The sequence below is a fragment of the Alligator mississippiensis genome, chromosome 1 (genome assembly GCF_030867095.1).
Source record: "Alligator mississippiensis isolate rAllMis1 chromosome 1, rAllMis1, whole genome shotgun sequence".
NCBI classification, from domain to species: Eukaryota; Metazoa; Chordata; order Crocodylia; family Alligatoridae; genus Alligator; species Alligator mississippiensis.
In genome coordinates, this window is record NC_081824.1 from 421,811,533 (window position 1) to 421,830,024 (window position 18,492).

At 41.1% G+C, this 18,492-nt stretch overlaps 1 protein-coding gene across 9 annotated transcripts in view; it reads right to left on the reverse strand.

Moving 5' to 3' along the window:
• Positions 1–18,492, reverse strand: part of NBEA (neurobeachin) — an 882,854-nt gene that overhangs the window by 47,898 nt on the left and 816,464 nt on the right. For all 9 annotated transcript variants that reach the window (XM_019498256.2, XM_059716302.1, XM_059716129.1 and 6 more), the window contains one exon: positions 15,710–15,877. In XM_019498256.2, the coding sequence (XP_019353801.2) occupies positions 15,710–15,877 (168 nt within the window). The remainder of the gene's footprint in view (positions 1–15,709; positions 15,878–18,492) is intronic.

The following is an 18,492-nucleotide window of genomic DNA, read 5'->3' on the forward strand; positions in this document are numbered from 1 at the left end:
TCTGGCCCGTGGGCCACATTTTGTCCACCCCTGCCTTATGCTGTGAGCTGTATAAATGTTGATCAGTGTTAGTGTTAGCCTGAGTTTGGAACAGTCACATGTTCAAGCCAGCAGGGGTCTGGAGCACTGAAAGGTGAGAATGCTACCCTTTTCCATTCCAGCCCCTGGGGCTCCTTCAGTTCCCCACAACCCGAGGGTTCCCCCACCCCCTGCCCCTCATGATTCCTCCCAGTCTCCTGCCTCCCCCCGCCCCTGGGACATTACTTACTTGTGGCTGACTGCATTGTCTGTTCCAGAGAAGCAAGCAGGGAAGGGTTAACCTGTCTGCCTGGCTGCCAATCTGCCCATCTAGGCCAGAAGGGTGTGGGGTAGGTGGGGCGTTCACACTAAGGTATAGCTGAGAGTAGCTACATCTTAGTGTAACAGGACCTGAGAAACCTGGATCAGAGATAATCCTGCCCTGGAGTGGCATAGCTTTGAGCTGCATAAGAGTGCTTAAAAACAGTTTCAGGTGTTAATGTAAAGACAATCCAGGTGTTAAGAGCTCCAGGAGCTGCCCAAAACTACCACATAACAAGGCCCTCAGTGAGGTAGTACTGTGTTATGCAAGGGTAGAGAGCTTTGTTTTTGTTCACGTCATCAGTTTTAATACCATTTATTAATCTATTGCCTATGGTTTTAAGATACCGTATATATTTTTAATTGTATTTTAGAAGCCCAGAAGCCACAGAGCCTGTGCATCCTATCCATAAAAATGCAATAACAACACCAGCAGGAGGCTTCAATGAGATTTTTAAATTTCATCCACTCTTTTCTAATTTAATTTATTTTTTGTGGCTAAGATTAGTGATCATTTCCATCTGTCTTTAACTACATTTTTTCTAATGTTGCAGCTTAATTGTGAGCTTTAAAAATTTGACAACCTTTTTTAAACAGCAATAAAATATGAAGATTCTGCATAAAAAGTTTATTTGGGAAAGCTGACTTCTTTGTAAATAAAAAAAATAAGAATTGTTTCTATGCCTTTATAAATTTCCTTTATTCTTCTCTCCATCAACTGTCATCTTCTTTCTCCCTTTTTTCATTCTCTGTCTCCAGTTCACTTTCCTCTACCTCATTTCAATCATTTTTTCTTTCAATCTTTTTTTCCCACACTTCCATTTGTCCTAGTTGAAAACAGTCAAAACAGTTTGAGCTAAGACACACTGACTTGTATTTGCATAAAGAATAAAAGAAAGGCTAGGTACTGATGATGTCAGAAGAAGAAAGCAAGCAGCTGAATATTACTGCCAGTATCTGTTTATTCTCTATGGCGGACTATAAATTCCATGCAACTTGCTGTGTTAAAGGAACTACAATAACCAAAGGCCCTAGATAATAATATATAAATAATGGCTGCTGAGTAGACATATTAACAAAATTTTCATAACATTGTTATAGATTTTAGTCCATTCAAGTCAGAAGAGGAGTGTAAAGAGGAGAAAACAAGGAACCCTGCTGATCACTTTCATCAGATTTTAAATACAGTCCTATGTAAACCACTGGTTTAAGTTTGTATGCAAAGAACATGGAACTAGGGACAAAGTATAAAAAAGCAAAAATTCTAAACCCAGAGTGGAGTACGATGGAGGCTGATCTAATATGGTAAACATGGTACAACGGTTGATAATGGGACTCAGTTACTGCCAATCCACTGGGAGTCGCATTATAGTTGTGATAGTCTCAGAAATAAAACTCAGCAGAATAGACATTTCCAAAAGAAAAGTCTTAAATCCAGACTAATTTTCTGGCAATGAAACATTGTTAATAAGAAAGTATTTTCTAGCATTTTTCCATTCTAGTTTTAAAAGTCACAAACAATGGGATTGCCAAATTTCCTTCACAAGACTTTTATTCATTAATTACATCTTTTGAAGTTTTTCCGGATGTTCAGTCTAAGTTTTCCTTTTTTTTTAATTTGTTCCTTCAACTCCTAGTTATACTTTTCTGGCTTCATAGTAAGTAATTTATCTGTTTTACTTGGCATGAGCAAACCTTAGTATTTGTACCTTATGATTCCCATTCCATTCAATTATCACCTATCAAACTCTTTAAATTCTGCTCATAAATCAGTTTTTTGTGTCCCCTCATCATTTTGATGCTCTTTTCTGAACTTCTTTTAGTCCTCTTAGTAATAGTAGACAACTGTTGAACTTTTTGGATCATGGTGTATGCATGAGACGCTACCAGGACCTTTGATGCATATGCCTAGGCAGAAGTATATAGGAGTGGAGGCTGCCCAGACCTTCCATCCCCCCTTTAGACCGCTGAAACAGTATCCAAAGGACAGATTGAGTCTGGACGTTTGGTGCCTTGATAGCTGTAGCTTTATTTACCTCTGGGAATCAAAAAGAACATAATCTTCCAAATGCAATTGCACAACAGTAAGAGGGAGCTTTAAAGAGAGATTTAATTAATTGAGACCATTGTCCCTATTGTCCAGACAAACCAAAAATATTCTTTTCAGTATTACCTGTTGCCAGGGGTGACTGGTGCCTCCTGAGTCTGGGGAGGGGGGGGGGACACAATTTGTGGGCGGGTCCAGGGGTGGGCCAAAAGCCCCATATCCACTCTTATACTTCTGTGACACAGCTTAGTGCCCCTTTGCCCCCAACATGCTGCCAGCTCACATGACAATAAAATTGCCCCATCCAGAGCGGTGCTGAGTCAGGGGCCAATCTCAGAGGGGGCATATGTCCCCCTATGCCCCTCCTACCAGTTGCCTGTGCCTGTTGCTGCAAAAAGGAAACTATAATGCCTTAATAATGAGTAAGCTGTGGGGGACTGATATTTCATGCTGAAGTCTTTATGGTTACTTCTGCAGTGGATGAAATAATCTGCTCAAATATGATTCATTAAGGCAATGTGATAAACTCTGGCTCAGTTTGCACCGCAGTAAGCTGTTCCCAGGCACAGCATCTGCATGTGCATCTAGTACTGAAGCAGTTTGAGCCAGGGTGAAGCAGCCCCGGGCTGGCAGGAAGCCCAGGAGTCAGCCCTGGGGCCCAGGTGACAGTGTCAGGTGGTGGAGGGGCTGGCAGGCGCATGAGGGTGCTAAAGTGCAGGTCTAGGCAGCAAGCAGCCCACACACTTTAGCACCCTTGTGTCCCAGCCAGCCCATTACCATCTACATGTGCATTTCAGCACACACAATTACTCTGCTGTAGGATAGTACTGTCTCCAACAGCGAAGTAACTATGGACTGTCTCCAATAGTACTATCCTACAGCGGACTTAATTAATCTACTGCCCCCTAATATGGCGTATGTGTAGACAGCACATGCACCTATTGAAACTGGCTGTTCACCTCCTGGAAATGCCAGCCACAAAACCAGAAGTGCCACCAGAAGTGAAATTCTGGTTTTGCTGCTGGTGATTTCAGGCTTGGCAATTGGCTGCTGGGCACCACACCCAGTCAGTGATCTTCTGGTGCCCCTCCAGACTTGGGAAGCACCAGGTCACCCATGACAGTGACACTTTACTGCAGAGCTAATTAGTCAACTCCACAGTAGATACACTCTATGAGTAGTATTTTTTATGCAAGAGCTTAATTCATGTAAGCCAAGTGAAATATTTATTTGGATTTTAAATAAAGCTATGAATAAATTAAGATATAGTATCTTGTTAAGAAAATGCTGCTTATTGGGTAAGAGATTTAAAGAGATTAATCTAATGTCTAAAGTAATCTCCTCTCATATTCTACTTTTACAATTATGAATATACTCTGTGGAAAAAGACAAGAGTAGCAAATAACAGAACAGGCCTTTTGAGAGCATGCAGTAATAAAAAGGAATGGCTACTTAATCATAAAGGAATGTATTTTAACTGTGATTTTTTTTTTGCCTCCAGTTTATTATTGAAATAAAACATGATCACTGAAGGCATTATTTTTTAATGCCTGGAATACAGAAACACACACAGTTAGTAAATCAAAGTAGATAATATCTATATTTTATTATTTCCTGGGTTTATGGTCATAAAACTATATAAAAAATTAAAATGTGATTTCATGTTCAGCTTCTCTTTGCTTGTTGAAAAATATTAGTAAAATTCATGAGTAAAAACTTTCTCTTGCTAATGAAATCCAGTATATCAAGATGAAAAAATATGGCTTGCCCACCAATTGTTCTTTTCTATTTTGATGACAGCAAACTGTGATGAAGATAATCTAGAGCTACTTTTAGAGTATCCCTATTAAAGGTATTTTTTGTTTCCCAAATGGGAGGAAAATATTATGTAGTATTAGGTAATGATACTAGTGCCCAACTTTTCTGTTTTGCCTTTCCTCCACAAGTCCATCACTGTCTGATACTTCAACACATGAAGAATACAAATCCTGTGAACATAAACAGTTTCTTCATTTTCAGATTACTTTGTTCATTGCATATTGTCACAGGGTACTAATTATTGATTTCTGAAATTAGCAACAAGCATTTTAATATACAGTTGAAGTCAGATATTACTCAAGGGAGGAGGAATGACAATTACTGCTGCATTTTGTAGCAGAAATAGCTGGAAGGGATTTCTTTTTTCTCTATTAGCACAGATTTCAGTCATAATACCTAGTCATTGCTTCAGCATAAATTAACTATTGTTCAAAGCATTTTGCCTACATCAATTTGCTGGAGTAGATATTACTCAATCTAAGGATCTAGCTATTTCAGTTGATAATGTGCTTCTCTAATGCTGTTTTGAAGCCCAAGTAGAGTATATCTATATTATTGTTTTCAGTTTATGTCAAAAACAGAGAGCAGAGTTTTGAAGAATAGTTTGCTGGAAATAATCCAAACAATTATTTCTTTAAAATCAAAATTTCCTGAAGATAAGTATACGTGTCTTTATTTTAACAATAATAGTGTAACCTGCTTTCATAAATGAAACTCTAATAAACTCTAAATTAACATAGCGTAGCCCAGGACTGAGCACAGCATAGCATAATAGAATTTCAATTCTGGTGTCAGAGGTACATTATTTAAGACTGATCTTCCAGGATTTATACTTTTAAGTACTTCCCAATCACTCACTTTAGAAACCAGATTTCTAGTTGGCACTTGAGGCCTGTAACACATAAGTTGAAGGCTGGGACCTGATTAATTCTTTAACTAATTTTATCAAATTCTTAGTGTTCCTTCCACTGCAACTTGAAACAACAGGCTTAAACACTGTCTGAGTCCCTTAGTGATGGAGGAAAAAGCAAACAGAGTTTAGGGGACTAGTAGGACTTATGAAGAAAGACTAAAAGACCATTTTCATGACTGCTCACAAACACTAAGGCCTCTTACAGCTGTTCATGTTGTGATGGGACCTAACCTGTGATCTCCAAAAATATGCCTCTTGCTATGCCACACATTCATGGATGCATGATTTTGGGATCAAGGATTAGATCCCAATGATGCCTTACCTGTCAATGTAGAGGTAGCCTGGGATCATAATCCTGAGCTTCCCCAACACTAGGAAGATGAAACCTGGGTGCCCAAAATCAGCTGATTGTCAATGTGGGCCAGGGACTGAACTGGCTGTAGTGCAGGTCCCCAACTCCAGCTGACAATTAGCTGATTGTCAAACCTCAGCTGGGGAGGAAACATGATTTTACAGGTCCTGGTATATGGGGATTTAGTATTAGGCTATGGCAGCCCAATCCTGTAGGTCCTGTGTCCTGGGATCTGTAAAACTACATGTGCTGCCCAGCTTGGCTGCAAACAGGTTTTCACTTATCCCTGGTGCATGAGGATCCTGGGGCTGGGCTACTGCAGCCTGCCAGAATCAGCTGGGCAGCACACAAGGGTTTTTTTTACAGGAACTGGGGTCCAGGGACTGGTTCTTTCCCCAGCCCAACTGGGTGGGAGAAAGCTTTGTCCCAGATCCTGGAGCTGCCACATGCTGGATCCTGACACTCAGCTGAGTGTTGGGATCTGTCATGGGCCAGCCCCAACTGGCCACATGCTCAAAATTATTCCATATATAGTGGAAGACTCAGGAATTATAGGACACTGAACTGAGAAGTTTTATTTATGAAAATATGCACAGATGAGTATTTTTTCACCAGTATGATCAACTCTAATGAGCCTAATAAAGGAAACATGAAGAATCACTAATTTAAGTGGAATTAATTACATTTAATATTTGATTTTAAGCATATTCACTGTTCTGAAATCTGTGAACCAGATTGTGATCTCTGCTTTGCCAAAGTAAATGGTCCAAAACTCCACACCGAATCCTCTCTGATTTGAGGCATCTGTCTTTGTAGATCTTAACAAGATTGTCCCTAGTTCCCTGAGCAAATGCCTTCTACTAAAACCATGATTCTCTTAACCAAAGTTTCACCAGAACAAAGTAACTTTAGCAGAATGTGGCAAGGTTTACAAACGCAATATGGCAAATCTTTCCCAGAATATGTCCTTAAACTCTTGAACTTACTCCACAAAGGGAAAGAAATTATTATACACATAACTACTTTCACAAGTAAATTTTTTTTTTTCATTTTTCCACTTGGTTATCCCAAACGTACTCAGAAGGCAAGCAAAACTGTTGTGAACTAATCAAACTATTCCTCCTACAATCTGGACGTACTGACAGAAAAAGGAAAGATTTCTATTTTGAATGTTTGGAAAACACAAAAATGTAACCATGAAGGAGATGCAGCGCTCCTGATATAGCCAACAGGATCTATTTATATATTCCCTAAAGCAAATCTGGGCCCTTTGCGTATAACAAAATTATTAATATTTTCGTCATGGCTTTTGCTTACACAAAGGACTTTGCTGAAAAGATTTCTTAGTTAACTTGGGAAAAAGGTGGATACTGATCCTACTGACAGTCTCTCAATTATTTCACAGCTATCCATAATTGTTTCATACAGAGACTACTCCCAGAGAGGCAGCCAGGAGCATCCCTTGTATGGAGGTACACAGGCACCACTGAACATGTAAGTGGCCAGTACTGAGGGTAATATTCAATCAAGTGGATCCAGAGGGGTGGTTTTGATATTCTTGTCAGATCAAAGAAAGACAACACAGAAGAAAAAGATCTAATTGGCTAAAAAGAAATAAAAATAAATAAGCCCATGATTGCAAAGGCTAGCTCTGTATGTCATTATGAAAGTCTTTTATTCCTGTATTAGAACAGTAAGCATGTTAATTTTGTCCTCATAAATTTTCTAGGTTCAGCTACCAGGGAAGGCTAGCATTCCAACCCCTTTTGTTAAAGATATATCTATCTTGTTGATTCTTGACAACCCTATCATGTCAGCCCTCTGTAGTAGCAAAAATTGTTTCAGCAAGAAAAAAAAGTGAAAGCTGATGTGATCTACTCTTCTTCCTGTGGGCATATTTCACTATAGCAGATCCAGAGGGATGCTTTGTTATTCCTGTCAGATCAAAGAAAGAGATAAGAGAAGAAAATATAATCTAAAAAAGTAAAAACCCAGAAATGAAGACAACTGAGAAGCAATGCAAGATCCTTATAACATCATGACTCTTTAAATGATTTAAATATGCTAAATATCAAGTCTTCCATAAAGAAATAAATATTGCATAGGCCATATGCTCTTCTAGCTGCCAGCAAAACCAACCTGCTAGAATTAGTTTATGGGTATGGCAACTGACTGTCAAACACTAGTCATTTTAATCATTTTTCAATTTGCCTGCATGGGCTGTAGGTATGCTCAGGTATTTTGACATGTGGTGGCTGCTCAGAACAAATATCTGAACCCAGTAGCTTCTTCATATTAGGTTTTTTTTGTTTTTTTTTTTTGCAGACTAAACACTCATGTTGGGATTGTGGGGATGCCATATTCTGCTGAATGTGAGGTACACTCAAAAGATAGCAGTTGTACTGTACAGCCTAGCTATGTTTGCAATGGAGTATGAAAACAAGGAAAAAACAAGACAGCCTAGAATGTAAAACAAACTAACAACTGTTCTGTATAATTAGGGTGACTATAAGGAAATCCCAGACAACTGAGACATCTGGGACACTGCTCCCCTCCCCTCACCCCCCAGTCAGCAGCACTGTTGCAGGCAGTGACAGAGGCCAGCAGGCAGGAGCACAGGTACAGTTTGGTAGGGAGGTGAAGTTGCCTGGTACACCATGCCACTTCACGTCCTCACCAGACTGCACCCCTCACCCAAGACTGGCCTTTGAAATCCAGAATTGTCCCAGCCAAACCAGGTCATATGGTCACCCTAACTATAACGCTTCACTTGCTTTTTTTAAACATTACTAATTATGAACAAATTGCATTCAATAAAAGTACGTGGAAATCTGGCAATAATTTTACATCAAGCAATAAACAGAAGACCTGAAATATTAATTCTCTGTGAATCTATAAAAAATATGTGCTTTCAGTGTTACATGTGACAATTACATTTTTGTCAAACTGAGTCCTCCATTGAATCATTTTCAGTTTTCCAGATACTACTAAAAAAAACCAGTTAACATAATCATATGAATAATTTAGGCTTAAAAAATATAAAATGTGTGAGCATGTTGTTTATTCTGCAAGGACATAACAATTTATATTGTGCACACATAAGGTCCTAGCATATAAAAATGAGTAGTGTTTTGAGTGTCCTACCTTCTGGGTACTTGGCACTTTTGAAATATCCAGTCATTTTAGAGTGTCCTAGATTGGGCACCCAGAATTTCAGAAAATGCAGATACCAAAAATGTTTAGTCACTTTTGAAGATTTACACAATGCAAAATAGTAATTACAGGAAAAATGAGCAAAAACATATAGGGGCAATTGAAAGTGGTAGGCTTTAGATAGCTTTCTCTAATGCATTAGCATTCTTAACATCAGTCCTCATGACGTCAGCTAGATCTGTCCAGAAGAAATGGTTTGGATTATGATGTAAACTAACAGTAAAGACAATTTCAAATAGCATCTAATGTCCAATATAACTACTGTTTACATATTAAAAAGAGATACAGGCTTTGTACTAGGGACGTTCTGTCATGTTTCTCCACAGGAGAAGGCTGTCATGGTAAAGTTCATTATCAATTACTGCTTTACAAGTACAAGCTGAGTTAAGCTGTCATAATTTTCTCAGCCAGAGATCTTGTGCTGTCAAAGAATGTCAATTTTTAATCTGACAAAAGGAAGAAAATTATCTGTTATTCTGACCTCTAATTTCTTGACATTTTAATGCCATAATTGCTGTAGTTAGTGATTTCACCTGTCAAGCAAGAATGAATCAATATCCTTACACTGTTCTTCAAGTTTTAGCATTTGCTTTACTACTTATTTTATTTAAACAAATAGGCCTACTTGTAAATGACAAATACTAAAATTACAATACTGGAAACATTACTTAATCTTGGATCTGTGTTAATTTTTACTATGTATTTTTCCCTTCTCCACTTATTATAACATACAAACAATATAGCAACGCACAGACCAAAATAAAAACAGCTTGAGTTGACAAAGAGTCCCTTCATTCAATTTTACATTTTAAAACTGGAAAATGTCACAATGTCCAGCCAGAGAGAGCCTGAGCCAAGATTTACATTTGGATTTGCCATGGGGCACTCAGATTGAGTATTCAGATTTGGTCTCATCACCATATGAATTCCGGTAGGTTGATTTCAATATGTATATGCGTTTATTTACTTTTTGATGCATCATCATGAAATGTTTTCAAAATATAAAGAAGAAGTAAATATAACATGCTTATTATTTAATGCTATTTTTCTAATTCAATAATATATTGAAACTGTAAGTTACAGGAGGTTCTCTTGCACTAAGTGGGGGCTAAGGTAAGGGGAAGGTATAGAGATATTGACTTTTTCCCAATGCAACGTGAAGCACAGGTCCCAGACATTTCCTTTTGTAGCCAAGTATGTGTGTGTGGGTGAGTGTGTGTGTCTGTGTGTGTGTGCATGTGTGTGCACGCATGTGTGCACATACAGAAAAGGAGTCTGAAGGCAGAATTGAGCCAGTCTCCCAGGCTAGGGATAGACATTACACATAAACTGGTTTAAGTGATCAGAAACTGGTTTAAACCAGTAACAGAACAGATGTTTAGTGCACATAAGCCAGTTAGAAAATGGCTGAAACTGGTTTGAAATAAACCTGGTTGAATGTAGTATCAGACTTAACTGATTTGACTCAAACTGGTTTATGTAATGTCTGTCCCAAACCCCTTGCTGGTTTAAGTTAAATCAGTCTCCCAACATGCTCTCTGGGCTGGGTGGGGCTGGCCCCTCCCCTCTGCTCCCTGGCTGTAGCTCAGCACAGACTTGCAGGCACAGCAGGGTCTTCTGGCTTCCCCATGCCCCACCACTACCCCCCTCCACAACTCACTGATTAAGCAGAGATCCCTTCCTCCTCTCTGCCACAGCAGAGACCATAGCCACCATGTGATATGCATGCTAATGCTGAGAGGTGTCTGTGTGTGTCTCTCTCTCCATTTTCACTGGGGCAGGCAGACAGAACAGTGACCACTTAGGGCTTTTGGAGCTAATCAACAGTTCAGCGGGTAAGCTGTTTAAGAAGTATGAAGCAATGTCAAGAGAGGGTATTGTTTTACTAATCAGGTGATAAAGACTGTTATCAGCCCCGCAGCTGGCTTGCTCACCTGTCAGTTTGCTGCAGACAGTATGATGAAGCAGGGAAGGAGACTGAAAAGCTCTGTATTATCAACAGAGGCATGCACTGCACACAACCCCTTGCCTCAAAGTGCTAGCCCAGGGAAGGGGGCTAGCAACACTCCTGCCCCTTGAGCAGCCAACAGTGAAAAGCCTGGGATCCTGCAGGCAGACATCCCTAATGAGAGAGTCCTGCTGGGGCCTGGCCGTACCCCACTCAGCTCAGCTCCCTGCAGAAGGGAAGGGAGGGTCACTCTAGTGCCCCCCCCCCCCAACTTCTAGCCTGAGCCACTGCAGGCATGTGCCTGAATTTCCTCAGTCCAGAGAACATGTCTGTCCTGAATCAGTTCAGGCTCAGGTTTTTTGAATGTCTGTCCCTAGCCCTAATAATGAATGGATCCTTCCTTCTTCCCCTCAAGTCAGGGGAGCTAAAGATATGCTAAATAGGAGACTCAAGTACAGTTTCTGTGAAACATCCCCAGTGTTCAAATAAAGTGCTCAGGCTGGGTGCTAAGCACAGGGCTTCTGCAAAACAGTTAAAATTTCAAAAAGTATGCTTAGATTTGAACAGAAAATGGTAACTGTATGCATAGCAGGGATGCCAATGTACTGTCATAAACAGATGACAAGCATGCAAATTCTATTGTTTTTGTAAGTGGCAGACAAGGGTATGGGCTTGAATCTAGATATTGAATCTACCTTTATAATTTATAGGTCTTTAGATGTAATGTACTGTGAAGACAAAGTTCTTTGGATAGATGTGATATCTTTTATTAGACCAATTAAATAGTTGGAAAAATTGTTCTTTGCAAGCTTTCAGGCACAAACAGCTTGTGAAAGTGAACACAAAGTGTGTGTCCAGATGAGTGCAGTCATGCGGTAGGTGGTACTACAAACACGTTTGGAGCTCCACGTACCACACGATCTGAAGTTTTCCATGCTACTAGGGCATGCTGCCTGAGCATGCCCTGCTCCATTTTTTCCATGTGTTTTTTTTTTTACCCCTGGATATCCAGGGGTCAAAAAAAACCACAGAAAAAACCCCCAAAGCAGCACATGCACGGGCAGCATGCGCTGCTAAAAAGCAGAGCCAGGTAACTCGGAGCTGTGCTGTGGCTGCTGGCCAGGCTCTGCCTGGCAGGATCACCATGGCTGCAGCTTCAGGAGGCCTCCAGGACCCCAGGTAAGGCTGCTGGGGCCAGCACAGTGTTGGCCCCAGCCTTCCCTACACCATGTGGGGCAACTTTCTGTGTGCCAAAGCATGCATGGCATGGGAGTTCCCTAGGGACAAGAAGCGGTGGTGCACCTGCATTGGTGCAAGGTGTGCCGCCGCTACTTGTCCCCACGGAACCAAATGTCCACGCATGTCTGGACACACCCAAAAAGTAAAAAGGTAGGTGTGGGAAATAAGGCACTGCCTTTCTAAACTACAATGTAGTTTTACATAGGGGATCCATTTTATTCCTAAACAAAGGCAGAATATGGGGATTGAGAGGAAAGGATGATTTAAATTCTTTTCTTGAAGGGAGAGAAACCCTGAATGGCTTTTGTCCTGCTCTACCATTTGCTGCTTTGCTGTTCTTGACATTGTTTTGTAGATACACTGACATCAGTGATGGGAGAGGTATTGCTGCTTCAGGCAAAAATGAGTGAGTAATTTTCTTATTCAGTCAACTTATTGTTGATTAAGATGGTTTAGGTTTTTTGGCAGAACTGGGCTAAAACCAGAAGGTTGTCATGAGGTGCCAGTACTCCACTATGCTTTCTTTCACGATCACTACATTGGAGGAACTTTATCCAGGCTAATGGAAGCTGGAGTTCTTCTTGGACTCCTGGGGTACGTCCAGATGAGCGCGATTGTCTGTTATGTGGTGTTGCAAACATGTTTGCAGTGCCACATGCAGCTCAGAGAACACCGGACTGTGTGGTAAGGGTGCACTGCCTAAGTGTGCACTGCTCCATTTTTTCACAGAGCTTTTTGACCCCTGGATATCCAGAGGTAAAAAAACCCCACAGGAAATAAAAAAGATGGAGCAGCGCACACTTGGGCAGCGTGTGCTGCTGAAAAGTGGAGCTGGGTCGCCTAGAGTCATGCTGTGGCTGTCAGCCAGGCTCTGCCCAGCAGGATCACCATGGCTGCAGCTATGGGAGGTCCCCAGGACCCCAGGTAAGGCTGCTGGGGCCAGCACAGTGCTGACCCCAGTCTCCCCTACTGCCCCTGGGGTAACTTGCCACATGCCAAAGTGCACGTGGCATGGGCGTTCCCCAGGGACAAGCAGATGCAGTGCAAGGTGCACCACAGGTACTTGTCCCTGGGCAACCAAATGTCCACATACATCTGAATGCATCCCTAAGCAACAAGTACATGCATCTAACAGGTTGACAAGATGGGTGATGGTTCATGCTTCTACATGGGTTTTGTAAAGATTCTAGATAGTCTCTTTTTTTTCTGATTCCTGTTCTTGGTGATGCATTTTGGGGCTATCATTCATTCCAAATGAATATGGAGTCAAGGATATAACTGTAACATGGGATACAGAACCTGGTCTGATGGAGACCTTCCTTTTATGATCTATGCCCAATTTTTTGTACCAATTAGGCCCTGGTTAATGTGTTTTTATTTGGAGACTCATTCTTTAGTAGGGGTCCTTTTCTACTAAGACCTTGGGATGGTTATTCTTGGAAGAGGTGGCCGCAGTAATCTAGTTTAATTATCTGCTAATGGCTGCTGGGATTTCCAGCTAAAAGTTATTTGCTTAAACTATAACCTATGTATTGATAGTATTCATCAACCTCTGTTTCAGAAGAAAAATCCAGTATTTCCTTCTAATTAGAAAATAAACAAACACTTATCTCAGATATTGTGAAATGGGAACTGATGGTAAATCTTGGTATACATCTTTTAAATCCAAAAGCTAGTAAGTTCAAATATCTAACACTATAATATGCTATGATAAAATACATACGGGAAAAATTAAGTTTTCTAATCTTCTGTATTTGTATAGACATTTTTGGGGTCTTTTAGGATTTTTTAAATGACTTTCTTATAGATATTTCAACTCCCCAAATATAACTAAAGTTCAGTTGTAAAAGGAAGGAAAATATCATAAAATTACAAAATAATATAAATAATAGTCAAAATATGTAGCTGCAGCAGAAACGTGTCAGTCACAACTCATCCACAAGTAAATATGTATCCATAAAGGAAGGGTCTTATTACTAGGTAGAAAATCCCCAAGTCATTTATAACTACATTTATTCCCATAGACATGCATGTATGCATGAAATATATAAGCATAATTTATATTCCATTATTTTTTTATATTACAGAATACTTCCTAAACTAATTCATATTTAATTATTTTTAGCTATATGTATGTTTTTTTTATATAGAAATATATCTAAACCAAACTGAGGAAGGTTTAGAATCTTTTACTTTAAACCAAACATTATACTCTCAAGGTCACTAACAAACTTTGATTTGTGCATTTCCTTCTTTGCTGGTGGCAATGAAATGCAAACGACACTGTAAGAAGTTGTTTATGTAGTGCAAATGAAAGCACAAGAAGAGTCACGTATGTTAATGACTACAGGGTATGGATTACACATGCAAGTGAAAAAACAAAACCATCTCCCTGATTTTTTTGAAATCCTTGCTGACAAGCTGTGCATGTCAGTAAGGCTAGGAGAAAGCTGAAGATGCTCATCGTGTCGCAAGTTATTAAGTAAGGTGCTTAGACAGGCTTCGATCCTACAAGCTGCCTTGTGGGGGCAGACCCTTGAAGTCAAGACACAGGAGTCTGCTTATGCAAATCAGGATGGTAAGCAGTGCAAATCCATTGTTTTCATTGCACTGGGCTCCTCAATTATACTTTAAAAAAATATATTGCTCCTTTGTGCATGCGGTTATGCCTCTAATTGTAATCTAAATCTCCTGATCCTCAAACCATTATGCAGGTGCTTAAATTTAAGCATTTGAGTAGTCCCACTGGAATTAATGAGGGTTGTCACATGCGTAAAATTAAAGCATGTATATAAATGTTTGCAAGATCTGGGCACTGATGTGCACTACCTGAAAGCTAGCTCTAAGAATCTGTCTGAAATGTTTAGTTTGTCTGTTATTTCAGTGAGAAAGCCAAACTATAAAAAGACACAGTAATGTTTCATTCCAAAAAAATTACCTAGCTGATTACCAGTGTTTCTTGTGGACAAGAAACAGCCTCTAAAATCTACAGGTTTTCTGTCTCTAAGCTAAAACACATACACACACACACTTCTACAGCCTGGCAATACATAAATGATTACTGTTTTGCATACAACAGATGGTAGATATCTGGGGGAAATGGAAGACTGTGTGTGTATAGCTTCATCACAGCAGCACTCATCTAGCAGCTGTTGCATCTTCACACTTTTCACCTAATTTTTAATCATTTTACCCAATACATGAAGGATATGCAAGTAATAATTTTTCAGATTAACATTTTTTTTCTAAAAACAAGTACAACAATTGGAAACAAAACACACACAAGGATAGCAACATGATTCCACATAGACAACTAGTGGAAAGATATTTGACATTTAAAAACCCAACACATATGCAAAGAACAAAACACATACAGAAAAATCTCCTTCTTTGGAGACATTTGACTGTATGTTACAGAGAGCAAAATCAAAGTAATCTAAACCAATTATTTTTATACACCCATAATTCTATTTGATATTTACAATTCCTATGGCATTATCTGATTGATACTATTGGACTTTTTCCTTTCATGCATGACCACAATGTCAAGGAATTTATTATTTAAACCTTCCAACTTTAGTAAGTGAATCTGTCAGAGGCTAATCATGAAAGGCAATACATTATGAAGTATAATACGTATAAAATACCATAATTGACCATGTTGTATCTCAGTGACTCCTGGTAAAGACAGCGTTGTTTTTTATGCTTAAGTATATTTGAGTGTTTATCTGGGATTCCATGGTTTGAACCAAGTCAACCAAAAAAAGTTTTTTAACCTGGAAAAAAATAATTTCTGAGAGATTACAGCAGTTTTTGGGATGAATGGTAACAAGTACTTACCTCCCTGAGGACAGGGTCAGTGATACTGTCCAGATTCACAGATCCTTCATATGTTAGATAATGGAAAACATTGAGTGCACGCACTGCTTCTGGTCCTCTTTGCTTGTAGCCAAATATAAGGTCAATCCACTGATGAAGCTGACATGATACAAACTCACTTTCCAGGGCCTAGAGATAAAATTCGGAGTCAGAGAAAAAATGTTTCATACAATTTCATTCTTAAAGTCTCTCCTAGCTTTCCCTATTATCTGAAGAGGTTGTAATGGACAACATTCCATTTCTTGTTCAGGATTATACAATATATTTCGAGTCCTCCAAACAAACATACAGGTACTCCTCACTTAACATCATCCCAATTAATGTTGTTTCATTATTACTTCACTGATCTATTAGAGAACACACTCGTTTAAAGTTGTGCTATGGTTAGTGTAACAGGGAGCCTGCTCGGGGCCAACTTCCCAGTGGCCCGCCCACTTGTTTCTGGGCTAACCACCCACCTTCTCGCTCGCCATGCCTTGTTGGAATTAATTAGTTCAATGATGTAATTAAGCAGGAGGCTGCCCATTTCCTGCCCCGATGCCAGGGGGCGCTATCTGTGGCTCCATTCTTCCGTTACACCACAGCCCAAGCCTCGCTGATGGCATCCAGATGTTATTCATAGATTCATAGATGTTAGGGTCGGAAGGGACCTCAATAGATCATCGAGTCCGACCCCCTGCATAAGCAGGAAAGAGTGCTGGGTCTAGATGACCCCAGCTAGATACTCATCTAACCTCCTCTTGAAGACCCCCAGGGTAGGGGAGAGCACCACCTCCCTTGGGAGCCCATTCCAGACCCTGGCCACTCGAACTGTGAAGAAGTTCTTCCTAATGTCCAATCTAAATCTGCTCTCTGCTAGCTTGTGGCCATTATTTCTTGTAACCCCCCGGGGGCGCCTTGGTGAATAAATACTCACCAATACCCTTCTGTGCCCCCGTGATGAACTTATAGGCGGCCACAAGGTCGTCTCTCAACCTTCTCTTGCGGAGGCTGAAAAGGTCCAGTTTCTCTAGTCTCTCCTTGTAGGGCTTGGTCTGCAGGCCCTTAACCATACAAGTGGCCCTTCTCTGAACCCTCTCCAGGTTATCCGCATCCCTCTTGAATTGCGGCGCCCAGAATTGCACGCAGTACTCCAACTGCAGTCTGACCAGCGCCCGATAGAGGGGAAGTATCACCTCCTTGGACCTATTCGTCATGCATCTGCTGATTCATGATAAAGTGCCATTGGCTTTTTTGATGGCTTCGTCACACTGCTGACTCATGTTCATCTTGGAGTCCACTAGGACTCCAAGATCCTTTTCCACTTCCGTGCCACCCAGCAGGTCATTCCCTAGGCTGTAGGTGTGCTGGACATTTTTCCTCCCTAGGTGCAGCACTTTGCATTTCTCCTTGTTGAACTGCATCCTGTTGTTTTCTGCCCACTTGTCCAACCTGTCCAGATCTGCTTGCAGCTGTTCCCTGCCCTCCGGCGTGTCTACATCCCCCCATAGCTTTGTGTCATCTGCAAACTTGGACAGAGTACATTTGACTCCCTCGTCCAAGTCACTGATGAAGACATTAAAGAGTATCGGTCCAAGGACCGAACCCTGCGGGACCCCACTGCCCACACCCTTCCAGGTCAATACCGACCCATCCACCACGACTCTCTGGGTGCGACCCTCCAGCCAATTCGCCACCCACCGGACTGTGTAGTCATCCAAGTCACAGCCTCTTAACTTGTTTACCAGTATGGTGTGGGATACCGTATTGAAGGCCTTCCTGAAGTCTAAGTATATGACATCCAGCCCTCCTCCTGTGTCCAGGCGTTTCGTAACCTGGTCATAAAAAGAAACTCCCCTCAGCATAATTTGTCCTGCCGGGCTCTCACAAATGTGAGCCTTGATAATTTTTTCAAAGACTTTATCAAGGATGGAGGTGAGACTGACTGGCCTATAGTTGCCCGGGTCCTCCTTCCTCCCCTTTTTGAAAATGGGGACCACTTTGGCCCTTTTCCAGTCCTCCGGGACTTGGCCCGTGCACCACGAGCGTTCAAATATTCCCGCCAGTGGCTCTGCAATGATGTCGGCCAGTGCCTTGAGCACCCTCGGATGGAGCTCATCCGGGCCTGCCGACTTAAAGGCATCCAGTTCTTCCAAGTGACTGCACCATCTCAGGGTCTACGCATGGAAGTCTGGCGCCTTGCTGCTGCCTCTCTACAACCCCAGTGAGAGACTTGTCGTGCCCCTCACTTAGGAACACTGAGGCAAAGAACTCGTTGAGGAGTTCAGCCTTGTCCCCCTTGTCTGTCACCAATTGTTTCTGCCCATTTAGCAGGGGTCCTATTCCTCCCTGGGCCTTCCTTTTACTCCCTATATATCTAAAAAACAATTTCTTGTTGTCTTTTACTTGGGTTGCCATCCTCAGCTCCATGGTAGCTTTGGCCCGTCTAACTGCCTCCCTGCAAACACGAGCAGAGGAGGTATATTCATCTTTGGTGAACTCTCCCTGTTTCCACTTTTTATGTGCTCCCCTTTTGTCCCTTAGGCTGCCCTGGATTTCTCTGGTCAGCCAGGGAAGCCTCCTGGCCCCTTTCCCTCTTTTGCCTCGCTCGGGGATCGTCTTGCTTTGTGCCCGAAGGATCGTTTCCTTAAGGCACAGCCACCCTTCTTGGGCTTCCATTTCTTCAAATCTCCTAATCTGCAGTGCGTCCTTGACTAATCGCCTGAGTTCATTGAAATCAGCTTTCCTAAAGTCTAGCACTTTCA